Raw genomic sequence first — 27,900 nt, forward strand, 5'->3', positions numbered from 1 at the left:
AGTTGCCTGTGGTCCCGGTGTTCACTGCACACACCATGCTGAAATGAAAGAATATGGCACGCCACCGCTAGGGATTCCGCGGATCGAGAATGAAGGGGGAAATTATCTGGAAAATATGCACTACTGCACGGGAGTACAGCAGTTTATTCATTTAACACAGTTGTGTAGTTTGACAACATGTATCGGGTAAATCAGAGGTGAGTTAGGGCTGTTGCTTGCCCTCTCACTGGTTTAGAAAACTGCGCACTCTCGCCTCCTTGTCGATTGGGAGGTGCACCGCTTGCTGGTCTAGACCGATCATTTTTTCCACCTCGAAACAATAACATACGGAAATCATGACAACGGGACAAGACGAGAGCTCCGTTCGTGTGGCTCTACGGTAAGATGCTGTCATCACCTTTGTACAGTGATGCTGCAACGTAAGCTAACATTCAAAGAATAACTTGGCCTCAGAGTTATCTACCTGCCGCCGCACAACATACATGTCTGTGATGCCAAGGGACTATCAATACATAGGTCTATGATTTACACTATAGACCTACTATCCATTGCTGAGTAATGTTTTACCTTCTCTTATTGTTGCGAGTGCAAGGTGCTCTTTATCTACGCACCGTCGTGTTCCTCGAGGACATGTCGCTTGCAGCGCAGCCTGTCCAAGCGATAAACCAGGGAATGATCATCACGAGCATTGTTGTTTACTGTGATCACGTTAGCGCCAGAGCATATATGGACAATAAGTGGCAAGATGGAAAGATGATTATCGATTAGGCTACCGTGTCCCTCCCCATACGGCTCAGGCCTAGCCAGGTGTCTCCAGTGCTGATAACGCAACGCCATACCACGCCACGCCACGCAGCAACAAATAGGCTACACATTATGGGCCTCTGTAACCACCTAGCGCTGAACTGGGTGTTTTTTTCGTTCAGTGTTGTCTTTGCATAGTATTTAGGTCAGTGTGGCAAATGCAGGTGTTTTTTTCTCAAAGTAGACGGTTGAACGACGGGTAATCAATGAAAGGAAAGCTTTATCGACCTTGTGAGCAACACGCAACTCGCTGAAAGGCTCACACCGTTAGGTGGTAAAAAGTAATTAAGTTTTTGTTTTAATCACTGCCGTTTACCCTTAGGCCTACTGCTTGAATGTGGCCTTTTCATGTAGCTCCACCATTGTAAACCAATTCCAATGGTAAAATATGTAGCCGACCACCTGCTGTGCAGACGTCATATTTCACCCATATTTTCCCCAAACCAATTTACTGCCAATTTATTGTGTTAGACTGGGCGTGGAAGTATGACATAAAGGATGTGACATTTGCATCAGGAGAATTTGCTAGTGCTAAGTGTTTTTTTAGGCATATCAGTGGTAAAATGGATTTGCTTCAACTTCCGTCCACTGTCCAGCTGGTAACCTGTGTCCACAGATTTCACCCAAAATGAGTTTTAGTGCCCTCAGGTCTGATTTTGAGGTCTCAGACTGGTTACATGGAGATTCACTAAGAAACTTCAGAAGGGAATATTTGAGTCTGTCAATTGAGCCTGTATATTGGGGACATATGTGTTCATATTCAACATAGCGTTGCAAATAAATAAGAAATGACAATTAATACTCCATATTGTAGCCTAAACACAAAAATAAGTTGTGATATACAATAGCACTGGTTGAATAAGTTGATCAACTTATTCAACCAGTACTTTCTTGGTATTTTTTTTTCCATGCGTGCCTCACAGTGTTGACTTTAGGGCAATAGCAGTCTCATTAACAAATGGCTTTGCAGGGTGTCAGTTCTGCACATTTGACCTACGCTGGGCTCCTCACAGCTTCTTACAAACTGTCAACACACAAACCTCACGCCATAGGCTCAGCACCTGGTTTGTCTCACTTAGCAAGTTATGCATTTTGATTGTGTAGTTCTGACTATATCTTCCTGTAGAGAAAGTATGTGCTGTGTGTTTCTAACTGAATGGTGATACTTTATGATCTGTATGAAATTTGCTTTATTAACTTGTTGTAAGGTATGTTGTCTAATACTCAATACTTATTGAAAAAACAATGATGGGCAAAATGAAAAGTCACAATGGCTTGACATGAAAGAATGTAATTGTATCGCATTACACTGTTTGAGAGATATATGAGACGTTTCTCAGTTTTTCTTTTGCTAAGGAGTGGAGTGACGAGATTGACAGTAGCCTACTGACTGAACCAGCTGAAGAAGCGTACTAAATATTTGGTTAACTTGGGAACAAACTCAGAATTCCAAATTGGCAGAATATAGTAGAGACATAGCCTATAATACAATATTATATAATAATTCCTCTGTGTCAGCAAAGTATGTCATGTTTTAGCTGACCAATGACAAGGCAGTGACAGTGCAGTTTTACTGTGATGACAGACCTGTTTTACTGTGATAGCAGAAGTACTGTAGCCACTACTGGATGAGTCAGCGTCTCCAAGGACAACTGTAATCTGGTATAGGCATCCCCTGGAGAGCTAAAAGGATAATGTACATAATTGGTATACATTAATTTCTTCACATCGCACACCAACCACATCTCCTTTTTATTCACATAATCTAATTTTAAGAATGAATAGAAATAGTTAATCCATGTGACATTCAAAAATGCTGTTACATTAGCTTTATATAGTTATGATCCAGTAACCCAACGGCCTCAACCAGTGTTTGGGATGGACATAAAGGCACTTTAGACAGTAGAGTATACTGACTTTTTAAAGTAACTGTGTCATTAACCTAATCTCATTTCCTAAACAGTTTAATCTCACGAAAGTTAAAAGTCCCTCCAGCACTGGTCATGAGGTGTATCTCTCTCTATGTTTGCCCTGTAATGAAATTAAAATACAGGATCAAAATGGAATTGGTAAGCCCTGTATATAATATCATCTTATTTGTTCTGTTGTGTATTCTTACAACCTAAGCATAGTCCTCCGTTAGACTGAGGCTGTGCTAAAATAGACATCAGCCTGTACTGCGGGCACGCAGACCCTCTTATTTGATCTCAGTGCAATAGGCAGATTTTGCAAGTTGTGTCCTGAATAGTGTGGAAAAAATGCCATGGTGGAGTCCATATACTAATTTGTCTCTCACATTCTTAAAAGGAGCAGAGAAATCCAAGCATGTGTTCTACTTACAGAGCAAACAGTCTATGCTAAACAGATCAGGATAATTATACAGTGTCTGGCATGCTTGCCCCACCCATCCATTCCCTTGTGTTTTCCACTTCCCTGATTCTGCTTATATGAATGGTTGCAATGTGCATCTCAAAGCAAACAAAAGTCTTATTAATTTGGCATGAACATGCACCAGATTACATGTAATAACTATATGTCCTAATGCATTAATATTATAGACAGTGCCCAGTACTCCAGTGCTATTTTTACCTCCACCATTCTTCTTGGAACAGTCTCACTCAACTTTTGACCCAACCACACACCCAACACTTCAGTACTGTACACATTTGCAATCTTCTACTCCCTCTGAGCACACTTGATCAGTATGTTTTCTACAGGTGCCCTTCTAAACCCAGGCAGGAGACATATGGTGGTCATCTGGTACTCTTCCAGAATGTAATCCAATATTAGCAAAGGATGAATAAAGTGCTTCCTAAGAGGCCATGTACCTTTTTTTTTACAGCATTGTATAGTTGGAGTTTTCACAACTCACTGTAGGTTATCACCTCTTGTGACTGCCTCATCCTACCACTTATCACGTGTTGTGATGCCTGAAGAGCCAACACATAGTCCCCCACCCCCCAGTGGTTGGTCTCTGCTTTGTCTGTGATGCTTTTTGTGCCACTCTATGACCTGTCAAGGCTCTTGTTGACACAGAGTTGAGAGTCCTCTGTCAACAAGTCACGCTTGAGTAGTGGTGAACTCAGAACTAGGAGGTGGCTGAAACCAGCGAGATGAGTTTGGCCCATACCTCTCTATACCTACCAGTGTCCATTAATCTGTCTCTGGCCTCATCCAACATGACTTGCATCTAAATCAGTCTTTCCAAATTTGTCATGGCAGACATTGAGCAGCTAACATTTAAATTAGCTTTTCATTAACATTTCAGCAAGCATCTTTGGGTTTAGAGTTCTCTTTCTGTTTTTTTTCACCCTCAACCCACACCACCCTTGCAGTAACCCCCTACCCCAACACACCCACACACACACTCCCCTTTTCAGCATCACCTTCACTACATGAAGTGTTCTATGGATCTTGATTCAGTCTAACAGAAATGTTTCATAACTCCCCATTGAATCATTTGGCGTGTAATGCAGATCATGTTCTTAGTTAAGCTGGTCAAATAGGCGCTGGAAGGCCTCCAGCATGACCCGGGCCTCATACAGCTGACTTGATCCCCCAACTCAGCATGTACGGGATTAAGAGCAGAGCTCACTGGGTCACTCTCAGTATATGGCACAGTAGCCTTAAATCAGTGGTTTGACTATTTTAGTGTACTAAAAATGCAGACTGGCATTACTGAAGACTACTCTTTCACCCTATATGATTATGTGACTCAAACTGTTAAATGTGAATGTGGCCTTGTGTGTGTGTGGTAGAATTTAGTTTCTCTCTTACTTCAGATTATCACTTGTAGGCTACTCTTCTCTTTCTGACAGAAGTACATTACATTACATTTGGCTGACGCATTTAATAAGTAAGTAAGTAAGTAATAAGTAAGTAATGACACTAAGAATATATATAGCTAGTATTTCAGTCACTAAGTTATTTTACTGGATGTTTTACAATTGTGAAGTAAGTATCATGACCTACAACAGTTTTCAGCTGACCCCAGTGGGAATTGTAGTCTTGTGCAGAGGCTGAAGAGTTAACACTTTGGCTGTACACAACTTGTTGGTGCCTGCTGAACATACTTGTTTGAAGTAGTGAGATACACCGTACAGTTTTAGAAGACACAGAGTTATGTGGGAATTGTCCCATATTGGTGTTCTTGTGTTATATTTATATTTTACTTATATTTGCTAAAGAGGCTGTAAAATTGAGGGTATACACATGCAGACTCTTGGTCATCCAGCACCATGAAGAATATAAAAAAACTGAGTTTAAGACTTCGCCCAACTCTGACTTACTGTATCATCTGGTAGGTTACCATATGAACCCCTGCCTCAGTGTCAAAAGGTTAGCAAAACAAGCACAGCCGTGAAAACAAATATATCCATTTATTCAGCACAGCAGTTTCTGCAGCTTTTGAATAGCAATGAGCTGAGATGGCATGTTTGTAATAAAACCAATACAAGCAAGTTGAGATATGAACTGAAAGCTTGCTTATTGTACAGTCCATTTGGATGTTTAGTGCTTTTACATTAATGTTCTTTAAGGTTACTGATGGTCCAGTGTAGATTTTTATGCACGTTAAAAAAAAGCTTGTGAAAACAAAACTTAAAATCCTGGAATCAAAGCTTCATCTGCAGATAACACAATACATGGAAATTTAGTCCATTTATTTATTTGACCTGCTGGCAGGTGGGAAAATTAGCAGACATGGCTCTGTTCAGTCCTACTTCCCTGTAGATATTTAGGTGATCTACAAAGTGCTGCTACTGTAGATTTGTGATTTATGAGAATCTGGGGTCCGGGGACATACACTTTATGTTCAGTAACTTCATGACTTATTTCTGCATATCACACTTCTTCAAGTTGCTACCAGAAATTCTGGTGTTGAAAAACACAGGGGAAGTCTCAATGCATAGGAACCTTTAATGAAGGCTTATACAGCATACGATGCTGTTCTTCACTTTCGTGTTACAAGCTTTAACTCTGCGCCATGGTGGTGACCTTTGCTCTGGATGAACCAGTCCTGAAATAGAGTTGCCATCTTGTGGTGCTGCCATCTATCTGACCCTGTCCAACCATGCCTAACCTTTGACCTGCAAACTGTAAACTATGTCTTGTAATTGGTTGAGATACAAATAGCTTGCCTTTCAGTTAAACGTAAGGTGCAAACATACTCACTTCCACTCACACCCTATTACACCAACCAAGAGACTTTCTGGTTCCATAAAGACAACTGTATTGCTGTCAACTGTCAACTTTACAGCTCGGTTATACAGGTTTTTTGAGTTCTGTATTGGCACGTAGCTGCATCCTCAAATTAAATCTCATGAGAAAGAAATTGTCACACCTGTTGTTTCCTGTTTAGATCATTCACTATGTTTCCTGTTTAGATTATTCACTATGTTGGTCTATAATCTGGGTCAGAAACCCACAGAACAGCGTTTACAGCATGACTTTGTTTATTGGCTGTTAACTAGTTGGCTAATGCCTCTGTAAACAAAAAATATGAGGATATGAGAGGATGTAAGATATGAGTTATTTATGACCAGCACTTGTCTTGCCAAATGACAACTTGACAACTACTAACTCTGTTGCTCTGTCCTACTTTGTCACTACGGTGTTGGTCTCGGTGCTAAGATCTCAGGTTCCACCTCGCAGGCCCCAGCGTGTTCTTCAGGAGAGATGGAGAGCAAATTCCCCAGATACAGGAAAAAGAGGGGGGATAATCAGGATTTGGGGATGAGCTCTGGAACTCGGTGGGACAGAGCAGGATTACACAGACAGTTGGAGAGGAAACAGGCTAAAAAATGGAGATAAATAGAAGCCATGCTCTAATGGAGTGCTTTTGTTCCATCTGTTTCCCATAATGTAAGAAGGATTCAGTTGCTTGATTCATGCCTGGTTCCTTCTATATGACTAATGCACCTGGGCTGATCATAACCCAAAACCAGTAAAGATCTTAAGCCTCAAATGCACTATGGTTGTGGCTACCCTTTTAAGGGTTTAACATTTGTGTCCACAGATAGACAGTTCAAGCTTCTTACAGACCCAGCATTTATCTTTGCATGAAACACTTAGGTTCTTATCCTATTTTCTCTGTAAAAGTGACATGTATCCATTTAGCAGACAGTTTGTGAGTTTACTACAGTTTAGTCTGGTTTGGAGGTCAGAACCAAGGCTGCCAGAATAGCTGATTTTGCTGTACCCTTTCAGATGCCAGTGGAGGACTGGCACTTGTTCTTCCTGTAGAGAACATACCTTTGTGTGACCTTTGTGTCCTTTAGTGCAGGCACAGAAGGGCACATGGAGCCTGTCCTCTGCCTGTCTTCTGAGGTTCTGAGGTTCCTCTCTTTCTCCAAGTTTTATCTCTCCCTCCCTCTCTTCTCGGTCCAGTGCGAAACTGTGCCAGTGCCCAGGTCCAGTGTCACCCACAGACACAATGGAGCCAGTGTTGTTCTCTCAGCGTATATTGTCCTCTGTGCCCAGGGCTTTACAAAGCTGCTGTTATGCGGCCTGTGAGAGGCAGATAGAGGGCACAGTCAGGTGCCTCTCTCAGCCACTGCTAGTGTCCCATTATAAGTTGGGTTCTCTTTTCAGCACTGAGCGAGCTTCTCCAAGACGTTTGCTTTTAGATTTTGCCAGATTTGTGGCTTAACACTCATACAGCACAGACATAACACTGTGAACAATGCATCTTGTGGATCCAGCAGAAATAATGACTAAGGAAGCCACATGACTCAGTTTGTGAGAGCTGAATTTAACTTGTGAATCCACAAGCTCAAGCACACATAATTGCACATAGTAGATGCCCACAGATAGTTATGCCAAAGTAATTTGGTCTCTTTTATCAGATGTTCAGTCTAAAATTAGTAAATTCCTTCAGTCTGATGCCATCCACATTTAGTCTCTAAATATGCAATTTCTGCCATGGATATGGTATCAATTTGTCTGTTTGTCTTTTTCTGTTAGGATTCGTCCACAGCTGGCCCGAGAGAAGATCGAGGGATGTCACATCTGCACGTTTGTGACCCCTGTAGAGCCCCAGGTCATCCTGGGAAAGGACAAGGCCTTTACGTACGACTATGTGTTTGACATGGACTCCCAGCAGGACGCCATCTATGCCAACTGTACAGAGAAGCTGATTGAGGGCTGCTTTGAGGGCTACAATGCAACCATATTTGCTTATGGACAGGTGAGCAAGCAGGAGAGCTCAGAGCAACACAAGTCATTCTGTGCCTTGTCTCCCGCTGAATTTATATACAACTAACACCACATTGACCTTTGTGCAGCAGTTTTTGGAACTCTACTTCCAAATTCCTCTCCAGAGGCCGTGTTCACCCTTTTTTCTTACATTCACTCACTAAGCTAATACAGGACAGCACCATTTAAGACATGTTGTGGGGGTTTCTGTGATGGGCCGCAATACAGCGGGACAAGCGCCTGTCTCTTCCAGCTGACTCAACAGTGTCCGTCTATAATTCCGTGTGTTTACAGAGATGAGCCGCTCCCTCTATTTCCCTGTCAAATCCTGCTGATTACTCTCCTCCAAGCATGCTGCCTTTCGGCTTTTCATGGGTCCTCCCCTTCTCCCCCCCCTCTCTCTTTCTCTTGCTCTCACTGTCTGTCTGTCTGGCTTACTCTGTCTCTCTTTAAAGATCCTCTCACAGAGGATGACAAGTTTGGCTCCAGCTCCCTCCCTTCCTTTCCCCCTCGCTGACGTTACCATGACAACCAGGCTCTTGTCTGTGGGGCTCATTCAGGGGGTATTTAATTACAGTGGCATGGTGGGTGGAGCAGCAGTGAGGGCAACTTGCAGGAGGCATTAAGCACACTCTTCTGTGCTATCCATGTATATTTCATATGGTAGCCCCCCTCCCCCACGCAATAAGCAAAGAGTGATGACCTACATCCCTGGAGCCGCCCTGCTTTCCCCTCTGAGTTTGACCCCATCCCACCAGCCCCACACCCGCCTGCCTGCCTCACGCTCAGTCCTGTCCCCATCCATGTGCTAATCCCAGCTTTGTACCCGCTCCAGAGTGACCTCAGCCTCCAGGCCATGAATGCCACCTCTGGAAAATCATCACTGTCACTCTCACTGCTTTGTCTGCACCATGGTCACCTTAACTTGTTAAGCTCATACTCAGTTTATCAAGGGGGACATGTAACTTTTCGTATTGCCTCATTATCTGTTTGAACTTACTGTAACTAGATATCTCATAATAATACTGTTAGATTAAAAGAACAAGCCAACGTTTTGAAAATAAGCTTATTTGTCATCTACCCCTGAGTTAGATAAGAAGATACATACCCTTCTTTTGTCTGTGTGTGCAATAACTCGAGTTGATACTGCATAATTCACTGGATGTAGGTTAGGCCAGTTTTAGCCAATCATTGGCATGTTCCTTTAAGACCTTATTCACGCCAATTTTGAATAATCTGCTGGCAGATATTGAACAAACAATGATTTTTTTTCACCTGCACACCACCACAGGTAATGCACTCTGAGTGTTGGCACATCCCCCCAGGAGGGAAGCTTGGGGAAATAAGATCCAGCATGTGTTGATTAGTGTCCCCCTCATCACCTTATCACACAGACGGGCTCAGGGAAGACGTACACCATGGGCACGGGCTTTGATGTCAACATCACGGATGAGGAGAAGGGCATCATCCCGCGGGCGGTCACGCACCTCTTCAAGGGCATCGAGGAGCGGAAGCAGACCGCTATCGAGCAGGGACGCCCAGTACCTGAATTCAAGATCAACGCCCAGTTCTTGGAGGTATATGCTTTGTTTCACTGTGCAGGACATGCATGTACACTGTTGTCTATATTAGCTACTGAATTCAGCCTGCTTTTAGTTTGACCCTAATGCTCAAAAGCTGATTTGACCAAAGAGGACTTTCAGGATATTTATCTTGTTTATTGGCGTATCATGCCAAGCTGACTCTGGCATTGGGTGCCCGCTGGCCGTGTGAGCCAGCCCAGTACTGTCCACTGGCCCCACACTGTAAGGTCTTCAGTCCTGAGTTCCATGACAGGTCTCTTGGGTTCACGGCTCTATTTCTGTCCCAGTTTATTGAGGATGGGTGTTATTTATCGTGTCCCCTCCCCCCTCCCTCCTCTCTCTCGTTCTTAAATTAACCTCTGACAAGTGCCCCCCTCAGCTGTTTCACAGGGGAAGAGTGTTGGGCTGGGGTGGGCTGTTAGAGTAACAGGGAGCTAATTAATCTGCACTGTACTTCCAATCTCCATCATTTTCTCATAGACTCCTCCTAATATGTTTATATTTTTAACATCTCCTGAAAAAAAAACTGCAATTCCTTGAGTTTCCTGAGTAAACACATAGGATTGTATCTTTTCTGTAAATGGTAAATCTGGGCTATTTTATTGAAGGAATGAGAATAAATATAATTATCTATTCTCTACTTTCTCTCTCTCTCCCTCTCTCTCTGTGTGTGTGTGTGGCGTGTGTGGCTTGTTTGGAGCAGCTCTATAATGAGGAGGTGCTGGACCTCTTTGACTCCACACGTGATATGGAGGCGCGAAAGCAGAAATCTCACATAAAGATCCATGAAGATGCCAATGGAGGCATCTACACGGTGGGGGTGACCACACGCACTGTGGCCTCAGAGGCTGAGGTACGTAGACAGTCAAATGTGGCTGATCTTTATGTAATGTGCATCTGAAAGATGCATTCATCTTTCTTGTCTTATCTTCCATGTCTGTCACATATTCTAAAACTTAACCTAAAAGTTAAGCATTTGAGTCATTTGGAGTAAGCCTTCGTCCCTCTCTCTATCTATCTCTCTCTTTGAGTGTGTGTGTGTGTGTGTGTGTGTGTGTGTGTGTGTGTGTGTTTGTGTGTGTGTTTGTGTGTGTGTTTGTGTGTGTGTTTGTGTGTGTGTGTTTGTGTGTGTGTGTGTGTGTGTGTGTGTGTGTGTTTCAGATGCTGCAGTGTCTGAAGCTGGGGGCCCTCTGTCGCACCACAGCCAGTACCCAGATGAATGTCCAGAGCTCCCGCTCCCATGCCATCTTCACCATTCACCTGTGCCAAGTCCGCGTCTGCACTACGGACAATGTAGGTTCCAGCTCACTGATCAGTCTCCCGTATTGCAATAAGGCAGTCACAACAAATCATAATGAAATTTCCATATGTAACATATTACATTTTATGTTTCTTTAATAGAGATTATAATGTCAAATTCTTCAAACATGATTAATTAAAAAGCGGTTAACAGTTAACTGCATAGTGATTATTTTTCCACAGTACTATATATTTGCTCTGTAGTTCAACATCTATAAAAAACGTATGACTTATTATATTGTGAGCTAATATTAGATGCACAATCAACCACAAGACACTATTATATTGTCAATCTGTCAGGAATTGAGGTGGTAATAATTTTTTTCTGTCCTTGGGTTGAAGCAAGGCGATGAGACTGACAATCGTCTGGCAAATGGCTCATCTGAGATGGATGAGTTTGAGACCCTCACGGCCAAGTTTCACTTTGTGGATTTGGCCGGTTCGGAGCGTCTGAAGCGGACTGGAGCCACAGGGGACCGAGCCAAAGAGGGCATCTCCATCAACTGTGGCCTGGTGAGACTCTGCTGCCAACCCTGGCCTTTGGCCTGCTGCTGTCTGATTGTCCATGTTGTGAGCTTATGTTGAACTGATGTCAATGATTGGAGTTTCACAGCCAGTAGAGGCTGATCTATTGACAGATTGTTCTCTGTTGTTTTGCTGCATTTGTGCACTCCTCACACCGGCAGGAAGCTTTTTACGATTATGAAAGAATTCCATGTTTCCAGCCTCAAACCTTCACGTTAACGTGATGGCCATCTAGTGGCCAGAAGTGATATTGAATTTATCAAGCAGTTGAAAGTGAATATGACGTCCAATGTCTTGATATGTTGTTGAATAATCATCTTTTCTTGATGCAGTTGGCGTTAGGAAATGTCATCAGTGCTTTGGGAGATAGAAGCAAAAGAACCTCCCATGTGCCTTACAGGGATTCCAAACTCACCCGACTCTTGCAGGACTCTCTGGGGGGAAACAGGTGTGTGTGTGCAGCATAGAGCTACCTGCTCTCAGTAATCTCTCATGCCTGTCCAATATGTCCACATGAACCTGCTGTCTGTGACTCTTGTCGATGTGGTCATGTCTCAGCCAAACAGTGATGATCGCCTGCATCAGCCCGTCCGATCGTGACTTCATGGAGACGCTAAGCACGCTCAAGTACGCCAACCGGGCGAGGAACATCAAGAACAAGGTGATGGTCAACCAGGACAAGGCCAGCCAGCAGATCAGCGCTCTGCGGACGGAGATCGCCAGACTACAGATAGAACTCATGGAGTATAGGACGGTGAGCTACAGAGCCGGACGCTCCACAGTCAAGAATGGACATACTGTATCAAAAACCTACACGTCCATGACCTCACACTTGCTCTAGGGGTTCAGGTCTTGGGCTCTGTAAACTGTTTCGAGACAATGTATATTGGTAATTCATTTGAATATTAGAAATGGAATAATTTATCAGAATATTAGACATTGGACTGAGAACCAAGAAAGAGGCTCATAAAAGGGAGTTGAAGAGTAGATTTTGGTCATCTTCAGTTTATTTCAGTCTCATTCATTTTGGTTTTATACCAAAAACCAGAGGTACTTAGAGGTACTTAAGATTTAGTTACGATTCAGGCATCCTTAAAAAATAGAACTGCTGGCGTCTCTGAATCCCATGGCTAGCAGTTTTTTTCTAGTCCAAAGCTAATTACAGTTCTGTTTGCGATGTGCAGGGAGTTTCCTCGCCCCAGGCACTAACCTCAGCACAGTGATGGACAGGAGAGACTGGATAAGGGCCGGCTCCTCTGTGCGCTCTGTCCTGTTCAATAGAGAACTGGTGGACAAGTTCCGTTTAGTAACAACTGGATTACAAAGGGGATCAGATCAGAGTAGTCTACTGTAGCTTGAAGGCTCTTTCAGTCGACTGTGTCGTGATGGCCAAGTACCAAGCTAGCCACACAGACTGCTATAAATAATATGTCTAGCCAGAACATCTGGGTCAGGCCTATTTAAAAAGTCCTGCTCAGTGTTTTACTCGTTGCTCTCGAATGGTTGTGCTTCTTTTGAAGTCCTGATTGAGTCATGCCGATTGTGTCGTGTCGTCACAGGGGAAGCGTATGGTGGGGGAGGATGGCATGGAGAGCATCAACGACATGTTCCATGAGAACTCCATGCTGCAAACGGAGAACACAAATCTGCGGGTGCGGGTGAAGGCCATGCAGGAGACTATTGATGCACAGAGGGCACGTCTGACCCAGCTCCTGAGTGAACAGGCCAAACAGGTCCTGGCCAACATCGGTACGAGCGGAGGGGTGCAGGAACCCAGAGCCAATCCCACAGTATTAACTTCAGTGTTCACTTTTCCTGGTTACAGTTGCATATGGGCAGTTTATCCCAGTGCCGTACTCTTGCATTGTCATGAAACATTTAGGGCTCTTACCGAGCATCACTGTTCCTGTATTCACTGATTTATATTTTACACCTTGAATATTTCTTAATTCATAGACAAGTCCTTTCTCAATGCATTATTAGGTGTTCATTACCATCATGATTTTCAGCACAGGTTCTGACTGCTTATCTGTTTCATAAGCCAGGAGTCCCTATTTGGGTCTACATGGTAATCAGTGGTTAATATATCTGAAGTAATATTCATATTGAATTCACATAAGGAATGGACCAGATTATCTGTATGAAATGGTAATGACGTATGAAATAACATGCAGTGGTTATTAATGAAACCATGCAATTTATATTCACGCAAAATATTGTTTTTCTGCTTTATCCTACTCAACACCGTAGGTGAAGGGAGTGAGGAAATCGGTAATATGATTCAGAACTACATTAAAGAAATTGAAGACCTCAGGTACAGTGTAATGGTCTAAGATATTGACCCATCTTGTGTGTGTGTGTGTGTGTGTGTGTGTGTGTGTGTGTGTGGTTCAGTATTTATATGCATGTCTCTGAATGTTACTTGCAGGGCAAAGCTGCTGGAGAGTGAAGCAGTAAATGAGAGCTTGAGGAAGAACCTCTCTCGTGCCTCTAACCACTCATTCTACGGAGGACATGGAACCTTTTCCTCTGCGCTCCTAGGACCAGGTCCAGACAAGGAGACCTCCGACATCATCGAGCTGGCCAAGAAAGATCTGGAGAAGCTGAGGAAGAAAGAGAAAAAGAAAAAGAAGAGGTAATGAGGACACATAATGATTCTTTTGAGTGTTCTTTAGGTCATCGTGCATATGAAATGGCTTTCTGGACCCTGAAGTAAGAGAGATCAAATGATTTATCCTGTAATCACAGGATCACACACTTTACACTATTCTCTCCAACCTCCCTGACTTGTGCGTTTGTGTTGTTTAGACATGAGAAAAGACATGGCTGTCATTCAGTGTAAGAAACAATGCGATGCTTGAGATGGAGGACAACAGGAATAGCCATATAGTGTTTTCTTGCCTAAACTGTTTGTACTGTAGTATATTACTATTTGGATGTAGAGGACTGTCAGTGAGAAGCTACATAGGGTTTCTGTCAGGTGCTAATGTTAGTGCATCATGGTGTTTTTGTATATTTTGTCTACAGAGATGTACAGTATGCACATTTGTGCACCAGTGTTTGTGTATCAGTGGTTGCTAATGGTACCATGCTCTTGTTATCACAGAGTTATCAGCAAACCCTCACTTCCAATGACACTTGGTTTTAGTGGTGGTCTCTGGCCTCCTCGTCATCTCTCCCTCTCTCTCTTTCTGTCTTTCTTTACCCTCCCCCTTCTCTCTCTCTCCACGTCTCTTTATCTGTTTGTGTCTGTCTGGCCCTCTGTGTCGTCCGGCCCTAACATGTCTCCCCTTCCCCCTGACCCCTGCCCCCTGCCCTCTCACTTGGTCACCTCTGAGTGAAGGCTTCAGCAGCTGCTGGAGGAAAGGAGGGAGGAGGAGATGGAGGATGACAGGTTTGTCGTTTGTCGCGTTCCCCCCCCACCCCACCCCCTGCTCGTCCTTCCACGCTCAGTGGATCCACCCCTCTCCATTCTGACCCTCTAAACCCTCTTTGTTTTAACAGGTAGTTGCCACACCTGGAGAAGAGCCTACTAACACTCTTCAAATCCAACAATGTCATTTTACCCCAGTTTAGCTCATCACCGTCCACTCTGAGTGATTTACTGACCGCTCATGTGTCTGTTTGGACAGACATAATCTGTGTGTGAAACTCACACATAACATTCAAAAGTGCTATTTTTCACTATTGTGTCTGTGGTCTGGTAACTACCTATTTTCCTCTCCAAACTTATTTGTTTACATTTTCAGTTGCTGCAAATAGTATACTTTTTTTCCCTTTGTTGTAATTCATTTTTGATTTGATTTGATAATAATTTATTGTTGAAACATGTTCACTTCATGACTGTCTGAGAGATTCTTATTTAGCGTTTGCGAAATTCATACCTTTTACAGTTGGTTTTAGGCTTACAAAGTTTTGTTTTCTCCTTGCATGTTTTCTCTCTCTGTACTTTTCAGTACAACTCATTTTGTAAATGTTTTGCATTTTCATTTTGAAATAAAGCTATTATTTCAGCTATACCTTTGGTCAGTTATCTAATACTTGACATGGTCTAACATGCCTTCTTGTGTCTCTCAGCAATGTGAAAGAAGAAACTCCAGACAATGAGCAAGAAAAGGGAGTGGAGAAAGAGCAGTCCGAGCCAGCCAATGAGGATGCTGAAATGGTATGTCTCTACCCTGGTTGTCTTTGCTGTTTGACTGTGGAGATCTTTGCTTGATTATTATGTGTTTTTCCAGGAGCAACAGGATGGTAGTGACCATGAGGAGGGTGAGGATGAGGATGAAGACGATGAAGATGAAGATATGGATGCTGAAGAGAGCTCAGATGACTCAGACTCTGAGTTGGATGAGAAAGGTAGCTTCCTGATAGACATATAGTTTCTCAAATACAACTAGCTGTTTCATACAAAAATAGTATTTTTTTTTTCTTGGCGCGGAGATTAGCTGGGAACATGTGTCTTCTGTTTTTTCTGTGTGTACCAGAGAACTTCCAGGCGGACCTGGCTAACATCACCTGTGAGATCGCCATCAAGCAGAAGCTGATCGACGAACTGGAGAACAGCCAGCGGCGGCTGCACACGCTCAAGCAGCAGTACGAGCAGAAGCTGATGATGCTGCAGAGCAAGATCCGTGACACCGAGCTGGAGAGGGACCGCGTCCTGCACAACATGGGTACGGGCCAGCGGTCACTTGAGCCCTTTAGACTTTACATGAGCGCATAATGTCGGGAGTGCAGAAGGTGTGTGTGCAATGTAAACATGCTTGTGTTTGCCACAGGCTCTGTGGAGACTAACACGGAGGGGAAAGCTCGCAAGATCAAGAGCGAGTATGAGAAGAAGCTGAGCGTCATGCACAAGGAGCTGCAGAAGCTGCAGTCCGCTCAGAAGGAACACGCCAGGCTGCTGAGGAACCAGTCGCAGTACGAGAAGCAGCTCAAGAAGCTCCAGTCGGAGGTGGTGGAGATGAAGAAGACCAAGGTAATGAGCTCACAACATTAGCATTCTCCTGCAGCACTGAGGCCCAGCACTAGTGCTGGTCTCTCATCTCTCTAACCTGTTCCCATGTTCTACTGGTTGATATTCCTGATGTGGTGGACTGCCATACGCAGACAGCCCTTCTAATTAATGGATGTGGTTGTTGCTGCCTCCTGCTACGGCTGTTGATGGTTGCCGTGTGAACGTTTGTGACAGGTGCGACTGATGAGACAGATGAAGGAGCAGCAGGAGAAGAACCGCATGACAGAGTCCCGCAGGAACCGGGAGATCGCCACTCTGAAGAAGGACCAGAGGAAGCAGGAGGTGGGGCCCAGAACCACACAGAGGGAGGCACAGAGGGGTTCATGGGATCATATGACCTGAGTAGAATATCTAGTGGTTTTGGAAAGATGGGATATTTCAATTCAGATATTCAGAGAGAGAGGTGTCCATTGCCTTGTGCTCTAGATAGAGGATTTCCCACACCACACCACACCACACCGAGCCTGTTTAACTTCACACAACATGACGCAGGATGCAGCAGCAATGCACAGTTGGCTGGCGGCAGCTGCAAATGTGCCGCCTGTTGTAGCCAGGATGCATAACGGCCCTCCTTCATGGTGCCACATGCACTGCCATTAGCCTGAAATGCCAACCAAAGAACCAAAGCAACAAAAACAAAGTCACCAACAGAGCAGCGTTTGTGAGCATTTCACTGGTGTTATCAAGCAGGCACCTTCCCTCACCTGTGTTGTGTGGAATTTCATTGAATATTAATATATTTGAAACCAGTTAAGCTCAGGTATTCAGCATGACATTCAAACAATCTTTACTGGCAAATTGAAGTGCTTAAAAAATCTGGGGAATAGCAGAGAAGCTTTGAGGTGGACTTAGTTTAAAACATTCTCTTTCCTCCACAGCACCAGCTGAGACTTTTGGAAGCCCAGAAGAGACAGCAGGAGCTGATTCTGCGCAGAAAGACTGAGGAGGTTTTTAAACTTTTCTCTTGGCATTTAATATCCAATCCTATTTGTTTATTTAAGTTGCATCAGTTAAGTGTGTGTGTGTGTGTGTGTGTGTGTGTGTGTGTGTGTTGTGTAGGTAACTGTTCTGAGACGGCAGATGAGGCCTGTTTCAGGGAAGATCACCCGTAAGGTCAACCTCCAGGACTCTCTGCATGACTCTCGCTACAGCACAGCAGTGCGCTCTCACACAGGCTCTGGCCTGAATGGAACCGGGTGGGTTTGTGTGTGTGTGTGTGTGTGTGTGAGTGTGTGTGTGAGTGTGTGTGTGTGAGTGTGTGTGTGAGTGTGTGTGAGTGTGTGTGAGTGTGTGAGAGTGTGTGAGAGTGTGTGAGAGTGTGTGAGAGTGTGTGAGAGTGTGTGAGAGTGTGTGAGTGTGTGTGAGTGTGTGTGAGTGTGTGTGAGTGTGTGTGAGAGTGTGTGAGAGTGTGTGAGAGTGTGTGAGTGTGTGTGAGTGTGTGAGAGTGTGTGTCTGTGAGTGTCTGTGAGTGTCTGTGAGTGTGTGTGAGAGAGAGAGAGAGAGAAAGAGAGAGGGGTACATGTGCCTACAAATGTGTGTCCATGTGCCTGTGCATGATGTCTGTAGAGGCTTTTCCTGACCATGTTGCTTTGTGTCCAGGCTGTACCGCCGCAGGACAGCAGGGCTGTACTACTCTCGAGTGGCTCGTGGGAAGTGGCAGACCCTGGAGCGTCGCATCTCTGATGTCATCATGCAGCGCATGACCATCTCCAACATGGAGGCCGACATGAACCGTCTGCTGAAGGTGGCCTGGTCACTCAAAACCCATAACACAGTAACATAATAGAGAGAAAAAACAATGGCACTAGTCAACAGTGAAGAGACATACTTAAACAATTATTAACTGTTGAAATGACTCGCAGGCGTTATGTCACTGTTACTTTGACTACTTGTGTGTCTCAGTTTCATTCTTTAAGCTAGCTTTTAGACCGCTGTGCTGCTTTCAACACCGAAGCAAGAGTTATTCTTGTAACCCATAGCAACGGGAGGAGCTGACTAAGCGTCGGGAGAAGCTGGGCAGGAAGAGGGACAGGCTGTCCTCTGAGGGGACGGAGTCCGAGAAGGCCGTCCAGTCTCTGAGCGAGGAGCTGGAGTCTGTGGTGGCCAACATCGACTACATCAACGACAGCATCGCCGACTGCCAGGCCAACATCATGCAGATGGAGGAGGCCAAGGTGGGTCAGAGATGGAGAATACAGCTTGGCCAGGACATACCATTCAGTAATGAAAGAGAGATTTGACCATGAAAGAAACAGCAGTGTTGCTTTATACATGAAATGTGAAACTTTGATTTAAATATGGTTGAATTGCAGATGCATGTGTTCCCTTTTATGTGACCTGTTCCTGTGTGTGCCACTGTGTGTTGTAGGAGGAAGGAGACACTGTGGATATCTCAGCAGTGATTAGTTCTTGCACCTTGTCAGAATCACGCTTCCTTTTGGATCATTTTATGACCATGGCTATTAATAAGGTACAGAGACGGACTGCATTTTTTGTACCTTGGTATACTGCAAGCCTAGAAATAAAAGTGCTGGATCTGTCACTCAAAGACAGAGGGCATGTTGTGTTTCTACCATCTGTAATTGCTGTTCCAAACTCACTAGTCTGTACAACATGCTCATGTGATCTGGGAAGTAAGTGTGTGTGTGTGTGTGTATGTGTGCTCACCGTAGGGCCTGCAGGCAGCTCAGAAAGAGTCTCAGATCAAGGTGATGGAGGGTCGAATGAAGCAGATCGAGATCAACAGTGCCACTCAGAACCAGCTGCTCTTCCATATGCTGAAGGAGAAGGCGGAGTTCAATCCTGAGCTGGATGCTCTGCTGGGAAATGCGCTGCAAGGTAGAGCACCCCCCCCCCCCCCCCACCACCACCACCCCTATCTGTGTCCGCTACCAGGCTATTAGCTAATCAAAAGCCCTGACTTCGCATCTGATCATCTCTCTAGAGAAAGCCTCTATTGAAAAAACTCCTCATTCTGTATGTCTAGTTACAATCCCCAAGTCTTGACATGGATTCCATTGAAGTTGCGCAGGGTTTCAGGCTTGCTGCTGAGAGAGACTGATCCAGAGTCAGGGCTGCTGTGCCAGTGCATGGACAGGCCTGCTGTCTTGTGCACCTCTACTTTGTGTTTGTGCCTGCATAGATGCTGGACTGAAATAAGGCTGATCTGATATATTAAACATAATGAGGCAAGTTACCGTATTCAGTTTTAGCAGTAGGCAGTTTTAATATCTTGATAAATAGGACGGATTATGAATATCTGTGATTCAGGTTTGTATGTCAGGTAGTGGATGGAATAATCACAGTGCATAGGACATTCTAGTCATTACAGTCTGTTCTTTGGACAGCCTCCTGTGATTTGTTTATGAATTGTCACATTTCAACAGCATCTATTCAGCTTTGTCAGGCCACTCTGTTGAAAAGTGGCAGCAGCACTGTTTCTTTTCTTTTGGAGATTTGGGTTGATTTGTGTTTGACTTGGGGGAATGTGTTTTGATTTGTGTGTTACCTCTTTTCTGTTCCCCCCACCCCTTTTTACATGAATTGAAACAGAGCTAGGTAACATGCCACTGGGTAAGTAGCAGATGCCAAATTTCTCTGTTAGACGTCCTCTGAGTGCATGGACCCTTTCTCCTGAGACTAACCTACGGCTATAACAACATGAGCCGGTGCATGAGGTGTTGCGCTGTTGGGTGTCCATCTGTCTGCTACCCCTGTACCTCCATTAAAATGCCCACCTGACCCCAACCCCATGCTACAGCAACCTCCCATTTAGCAACATGCTAGCAAGTCATTACAGCAGAAGGACCCAGGAAGCTTTTCACAGTTGACGGTTGGTTTTCTTAGCTGACCTGCTTTATGTCCAGTCTACTAATGTTTCTCTTCCTTATGTGTACTATAAATTATTTAAATGCCCCCACCCCACCTCAGCCAAACCTGCCCCACCCCATACCCTGCTTACTGTGAGGTCAGACTTCAGTCCCACTCCTCTCTTTCCATCTCTGATGGTAGGTGTGGTAGAGAGCAACAGCTCCTAGTGACCCAAGGGAAACGCTAGCATGGCCCTGCAGAGCTGGCATCTCCCCAGCATGCCCCTCCTGCTGACCTTCCCATCTGCTTTCCTCATCATCTAATAACTGTGACTGTGACCCACCCAACATAGCAGAGGGTGGAGGTGGATTCTGGGTGTTGTTTCCAGGAAATGATTACATTTAGGACAGTTGTAAGTACATCCTTCAAATGAGTTTGGGGGGGGAAAAAAGAGTTGAAAATTGACTTTTTCTTCTTCTACTGATCCTGCTGCAGAGAATGGAGATGACAGCAGCAGTGACGAATCAGCACAGAGTCCAGCTGCAGATGGAAAGTAAGCACCCCTCTCATTTTCTGCCTCTGTTGGGTTCCTCTTTGCTACTTTGGTAGACAGACAAAACCAGTTGAAAAGCTTGTTAAAACACTTACATTTTAAAGCCTTACATCAAAGGGTGCAAGCATGTAGCATTTGGCGACTCTGACCCTAAACTGAGACATTTTCTTGCTTAATGTCTCGGAGCAATATTGCTGCAGCTATTATGTTGAGTGTGCACATGGCTTGAATGATGAACTGAGCTGTTCTGATTGAACTGTCATAGCTATCTTTTCTTCTATCTTTAATTATAAAAAGGGAATGAAAACACTAAAAAAAAAACTGTTACATGGACATGCCAATTTCATTTCACTGTATTTAAATGCAAGGAATCATGCACATGTAATCTGAATTAATCCATTCAAATTGCCGTTTCTGATTGGATTTAGTTTATATATGTTCAATTCAGCAGTCCTCCACATTATTTATGTATGTATGCATATGTATTCCAAACATATTATGCACATGTGGTCAATGAGAATCACAAGGCCTATCACAGCTATAACAAATATAAAGCTTATGGATCATCCCTAAGTTTAATCTTTGATAACAGATATTCTCTCCCTCCCCAGCACACTGACCTCTGACCTCCTGAAACTCTGTGGAGAGAGCAAATCCAGGAGCAAGGTGCCATTCTGCATTTACTCTTCATGTTACAGAGAAGATGATGATGATAATAATCATTATAAATGTAGATGTGAAATCTTGTGCTTGACTGCAAGTGAGGGGGCTTAAGTGTGTTTGGCCCCTCTCAGGCTCGCAGGAGAACCACCACACAGATGGAGCTCCTGTATGCCAACACCGGTGACACCACCCCCGACACACCAACTGGGGACTTCTCTCACCCCCTGGGTGAGGCCCTGGACGGTGGTGGAGACGCGGATTCTGCCGGCTCGTCTGTCAGGGACAGGGACTTACTGGCTCCTGCCTCAGGCTTCTCCTCTAAGCTGGGTAGCATGTAAGTCAGGGCTGCTGCTGCTGCAGATGCCGTCGCTTCCTGCATGACCACATTGCTGCTTGTTGTTTGACATTTGCATGACATTTATGCAATTCTCAACCCTCCCTCCCCACTCGATCCCCTCCAGCAGTACAGAGGACAAAGCCCCTAAAGGAGCTCTCACAGCTGATGAGCATGTTGTAGGCCGAGAGGTGCACTATGCCCTATTCACTACTGTATCATGTACAGTACTTTTCAGGTGGCTGGTGTGTGTTGTTTCTCAGAATGGTGATTAATCATCCTCACACTTGCTATCTGCCTAATTCTCTCAGACGCTTAGCATAGAATTGACCACCGCTTATCTTTCCTGACCAAGCTGTTCTGCTTCAAACTCTGTATTGCTACCATTTAACATATCCTGAAACCTTCTCACTAATAGTAACACAAAGTAGTCAGTGTATAGCGGCAAATAAAGTCTTTTATACAAAGGACCTCAACAGTGTGCTTCGACCCAGTATCAGGTAACAGTGTGTGTGTGTGTGTGTGTGTGTGTGTGTTTTGGTGTTTCTGTTTTATTGGTTCCATTTTGTGTGTTTTGAATGTTATTATGTTATGTTGTATTATGTTATTTTTCATTATGTTCCTTCATATTTGCATTATTTTTTTGTTTGTCTGTGTCTCATCACTTGTGGAACTTAAAACATGTCAGATCTGGCTCGAGACCACCATCAGGGCCAGAGAAACGAATTCCAGAACCTTCCCCGCTCACCCGCCGGAAGACTTTTGACAAGGGACAAGCCCTGACTGACAGAGTAAAAAGCAAGGAGATCAAACCGTAAGCACCAGTGACCACCAAGCCGGCAGAACCTCTGCATTGCAAGTCTGTAGCAGTGGTCATACAAGGTTTACAGACGCCCTGTACATACTGAATTTATTTAATACTGATCATTCAGTTGCTCTGCTCTGTTAGTTGTAAATAACGTTTAAAAGTATGTCAAATCTGTCTTATTTATATTATATCTAAGATGACTCCGCAGTAAGGGCAGTGTACTCAGGGCCTTAATCCAGAGTGGTCCCCTCATGATTTGCCCCTTTTGGGGAAGCATGCTGTCTTACTAAATCAATCAACAAACTCTGCCATGTTAAATAACCAGCCAACAAGTCCTGTCCTGATTGAATGTCACATATTCTTGAGATGAGGGAACAAATATTGCTATGTAAGAGCTACAGGGTCAAAGCCAACATTTACATAGACTCTCAGAGATCATGCAGGGTTCAACTGAACCTTTATCCTTAAGTCCCACATGAAATATAACAATTCTGTTATATATAGTGCACATAATTAAAGCAATGTTCTTCTCAGACCTAATTATCAAAGATTGAATACAACTCTTCCAAATGGCAACCGCAATCAACCCCTAGAGGATGTGGGGGAGATCCGTTTTTGGAGGGTGGAGGAAATGTCTCTGTGAGACTGCTGATCTAATAAGACATCAGTGAAAAATGTTGGAAATCTATTCAACTGTGTCAAAGCATTTGAACTGTTAATGAAGCTCAAATTTGAAGTTAGAAAGGTCAGTGTCAGTCAAATCTGTTCTGAAGATTTGACCACAAATCATCCAGTTTAAGTCCAGCACACAACACTGAGGCTACACAGGAAAAGAGTGCAGTGTTTGCAGGTTCGCAAATACAATTAGATGGTATTGGATCAGTAAATGACAGGTCTAGATATGGCTCTGGTTTAGCAAATATATGTGAAAGTTACTACAAACATACAAGAAGTGCTTTTTGTAAATTGCTGGAGGATGGTTCTGTTCATCCACTCTGCATCTGAAAGCAGTGTGGTTGAAATTCAAATGAATCAGATTGAGGCGTCTTTCAAGAAGTGTGTGTGTGTGTGTGTGTGTGTGTGTGTGTGTGTGTTGAGTTTGTAAAAGTGTTCCGTGTGCAGTTGAGATAAGGTTTTGCATATCTATGTTGAGTTTCTAAGTTGTCACAGGCCCTTCAAGCCTGGTGCCTTTACCTGACGAGTAAGGCTGCTCTTGTTTGTCATGGTAACGTTACTGGTATGGTCACATGACTGCTGACTGGATGCGTTCAGATTGGGGATGGATTGCTCGACTCATCCATGCTTTCATTTCTTTTCTTTTATGTAGCTGCATGTGGAAGAATGGATGTATAAGGTCCACCAGCATTTATGCATGCATTTGTGGGTGTACAGTTATGTTTATGTTATTATGGTATACATTTCTGTAGCATTTTGAATTTTTTAAAGAAATAAAGTTGTAGTAGAGCTCAAAGGATTCAGAGGACATTGAAAGACAGGTCAAAGGGTTCCTGTTCGAGTTCCTGTCTCATGGTCATCTGGTTGTGTTGTGTAACGTGTGTGTTCTCCAGAGGTATAATCAGCCCGGTGCCCGTGCCCAGGAGTAGCCGCTCGGACACACTGCAGTGTGTGCACGTGGCTGAGGGACACAGCAAGGCCGTCCTGTGTGTGGACTCCACCGATGACCTTCTGTTCACCGGCTCCAAAGGTCAGTCTCCGCCTTTATGTCTGTCCATCACACTCCTTCCTATAGTCGTCTCTCAGCATTGACATCAACAGGAACGTGGAACATAAGACATAAACAATGTAAAAACTTTTATATTTTAAAACCAGAGCATTGCATTGATTTTGCAAAATGTCTGACTGAGGTGGTCGGCTTCTCTTGGTGTGTCAGATCGGACGTGTAAGGTGTGGAACCTGGTGACTGGACAGGAGATCATGTCTCTGAGTGGCCACCCCAACAACGTGGTGTCGGTGCGCTACAGCTCCAGCATGGTCTTCACTGTGTCCACCTCCTACATCAAAGTGTGGGACATCCGGGACTCTGCGAAGTGCATACGCACTCTGACGTGAGTGAGCCTCTTCAGGGGATTCTGTGAAAAGCTTCTGGCTCCTGTTTTGTTTTTCATAAAGACATGTTTGCATTGCAGGCATGTTTGCATTCGCATTTGCAGTGCTGCATTGAATGTACCAGTTACTGTCCGGTATTCCTAGATACTGATAGACATGTACACAATTCTAGAAGCAGATGCACTTGCTGTTTTTTCTAATGTGTCTAGGCTCAACTGAATGTCAATGTAATTACCATACTATGTTTAGGCCATCAGTGAAATCAGGGTTATATCATCCTTTTTTCATCCCTCTCAGACCCAACCAATGATTACTTGGATTATTTTGCAGTTGTTTGTTTTCCATTGTCCCTCAGAAAAACTGTGTGTGTGCGTGTGCCTATGTCTTTCACAGGTCCTCTGGTCAGGCTAGCACAAGTGATGTGTGTGCTGCCAACACAAACCGAGCTGTGTCCATTCCTGCTGGAGAGAACCAGATCAACCAGATCGCCCTCAACCCCACGGGCTCTGTGCTGTACGCTGCCGCTGGGAACTCTGTGCGCATGTGGGATCTGAGGAGGTGATCAGCGGACCTGTGGTTCATACAACTCTCTTTTTTTATTCCTGATCTCGTTCTCTATCTTTTAATCTCTCAATGTGTTCCACAGGTTTGTGTCTACAGGAAAGCTTACTGGTCACTTAGGTCCAGTCATGTGTCTGACAATCGACCAGACTAGTAATGCTCAGGACCTGGTGTTCACAGGATCTAAGGATCATTACATCAAGGTGGGTGTGGTGTGGGTCTGTCTGCACTAATTGATATAACTGATCACTTGAGCTGCATTTCACTGGATGTTTGTTCTCCAGATGTTTGATGTGACCGAGGGCTCCCAGGGAAGTTTAAGCCCCACACACAACTTTGAGCCACCTCACTATGATGGCATTGAGTCCTTAGCAGTTCAAGGGGACTGTCTCTTTAGTGGCTCCAGGGACAACGGCATTAAGAAGTGGGATCTGTCCCGGAAGGATCTCCAGCAGGTGAGAGAAAAGGATAGTATGGACATATGACTAATTACACTCCTATACAAATGTCCTCTTCTTCAGACAGAATGAGTAGTGTGCTATACACATGCTTGTGTGTATTTAATCTGGTTCAACAGACTTTCCACCACATAATTTGCATTGTTTACATTAGACTGCCAAAGTTAGCACTGATATGGAGCATCTATGTATATATTTCGCCATCAAAATGTATACTCTTGCTGCACATCACCAGTACCTGGGACTCAAGAAAGGCTGTGCACATGGTCTTTGTTTAAGTCTATGTATATATGTTTATCCTGTGTTAGAAGTGACTGTATGTATTGTTGTTCTGTGACGTGGCTACAGCAAGTGCCCAATGCGCACCGTGACTGGGTGTGCGCTCTTGGCGTGGTGCCCGGCTCTCCGGCGCTGCTGAGTGGCTGTCGGGGAGGCGTGTTGAAGCTGTGGCACTCGGACAGCCTGGCTCCGCTGGGGGAGCTGAAGGGCCACGAGAGCCCCATCAACGGCATCTCCACCAACAGCAGCCTTCTCTTCACCGCCTCCGAGTGAGTAGCACCGCACACACACAAGCGCTACACATTCCACACGACATAGACTTCAGTATGTTTCTCCACATTTTAATGTCCATGCCTCTCTTCGCTTTTGCTGAACAGTGAGCAGTTGATATTATTGTGTTTCAGGATTATTAGCATTATCATTACAAATCAGCATTAACGTCATGGCCTTGTGTTTTGGCAGTGATCGGACTGTAAAAATTTGGCGTGCACGAGGGTCTCTGGATGCCCCGTCAGATGGCATAGACAACACAGATGAGGCTGGGGCCAGCTAGGTCCAATGCAGCCTCCTCTCCGCCACTGTGGAGGGACAGAGGCCAGCGGCAATTTGCACTTTTTACCCCTGCAGCAACAGCAGCTTCTGGACATATTTCCCCTGCGTCTATCAGACCTCCTCTTAGTTGTGTCCATGGAGCTGACCCCATAGTGTCCTCTGATCTCCTTACACCTTACAAGCACATTTCATTAGGATGTGGTTTCCCCTGTGTGCCCCCTCGGGTCTGTGTAGTCTTCACAGGGCTACTTGGTTCTGTAGCTCATTTCTGTAGCACTTACATGGCCGTGTTTGTGTTTTAGCCGATGCTCATCATGTCCAGCCCTCTTGGGACTCCACTGGAACTAATGGGGATGGCTGTTTGAAGATGGGAGCTGGAGGCCCGCAGCTGTTCTGAGCTGTCCCACCCTCTGGACACACAGGGGAGGCACGAATATCTCAGTATGGAGGCCATTTGCAAGCAATTCAAAAATAGCTTTGTGGGAATGGGCTGGATTCACCATCCCCTTCAAAATGTGCCTCTGTGATCTTGCGTTGTTGGTACCTACAGATGCTTGCCAAAGCTCTTGTCAGCCATGCCATGATGAAGATAATGCTGTAGAGTAGCACACTACCACAATCACCTGGAAGTCTTTTTTCTGTGTAGTGTCACTTAGCTTCTAGTTCTCCTCCTCTCTGCACGTCTTTCTAATAAGTCATCTCACTCTCACTCTGTGACTCACTGTCATTTGAAGTTGTCATTACGTATTGGCAGACGTTCTCTCTCTCTCATGTGAATTGATGTTTCTGCTGCTAAAGTTTAACTCTAACCTGTGACCTTAGAGGGCTCCCTTTAGAAGGCAAGTTGGGCAGCCTAACATCAAGGCATCCTGTACTGTACATGTTTGACTATAAGGAGAGAGGAGCATTCCTGTGCCTGTAAGCCTAATAATGTAGACCAGCCGTCGCATAAACCTGGTTCATGTAAACTGTTGTGTGCACTAGCTAACATTGTCACTGGCTTTGTTTATTTTCAGATGAGTACTGGAACTTTGATCCTGTGAACCTAAACTGCTCAAATATGTCTTATTGATTGCTCATGAATTTATCTGCCTGTACTAACCATAGGTCTTAAACTATTTTCAGTCTATTGGAATTCATCTAGAATTTAGACATTGGGCAACCAGGTCTGGGAGATTACGGTCATTGACTGCACAGTAGGAGCACTATAAGCTCTATTCACAATTGGTTTGCTCTCTATCCTGCATAGAGCAATCCTAGTTAGTGTTCAGATTGTATTTCATGTATGTATTTATGTGTTCCTGAATCCTGATTTTTCTGTTTTAGTTGGCAGACAACACAGCTGAAATCTAACAATGTTGGTACTTGAATTAAATGACATCTGTCAAAGCCA

The 27,900-nt window shown here is 44.4% G+C and overlaps 1 protein-coding gene across 2 annotated transcripts; it reads left to right on the top strand.

The window, feature by feature from the left end:
* Nucleotides 1–20: 20 nt before the first annotated feature.
* Nucleotides 21–27,900, top strand: kif21a (kinesin family member 21A). 2 transcript variants are annotated; one of them, XM_076264578.1, is made up of 34 exons: nt 21–379; nt 7,768–7,990; nt 9,393–9,575; nt 10,285–10,434; nt 10,743–10,874; nt 11,223–11,393; nt 11,738–11,853; nt 11,964–12,159; nt 12,965–13,154; nt 13,656–13,719; nt 13,834–14,040; nt 15,483–15,570; nt 15,644–15,761; nt 15,890–16,078; nt 16,184–16,383; nt 16,597–16,704; nt 17,301–17,369; nt 17,482–17,618; nt 18,022–18,166; nt 18,402–18,596; nt 18,791–18,892; nt 19,095–19,260; nt 19,975–19,995; nt 20,728–20,785; nt 21,397–21,451; nt 21,580–21,782; nt 22,471–22,596; nt 24,159–24,295; nt 24,482–24,656; nt 25,051–25,215; nt 25,304–25,421; nt 25,503–25,673; nt 26,025–26,224; nt 26,418–27,900. In XM_076264578.1, the coding sequence occupies exons 1-34, from the start codon at nt 336–338 to the stop codon at nt 26,506–26,508; spliced, it is 4,713 nt and encodes a 1,570-aa protein (XP_076120693.1). In that variant the 5' UTR covers nt 21–335; the 3' UTR covers nt 26,509–27,900. The 2 variants fall into 2 exon arrangements, with proteins under 2 accessions (XP_076120693.1, XP_076120699.1); XM_076264584.1 differs by lacking the exon at nt 19,975–19,995.

The sequence above is a fragment of the Alosa pseudoharengus genome, unplaced genomic scaffold (genome assembly GCF_046254945.1).
Source record: "Alosa pseudoharengus isolate Yale_2024_CS ecotype anadromous, Long Island Sound unplaced genomic scaffold, YU_APseudo_1.1 YU_APseudo_1.1_scf_10, whole genome shotgun sequence".
NCBI lineage: Eukaryota > Metazoa > Chordata > Actinopteri > Clupeiformes > Clupeidae > Alosa > Alosa pseudoharengus.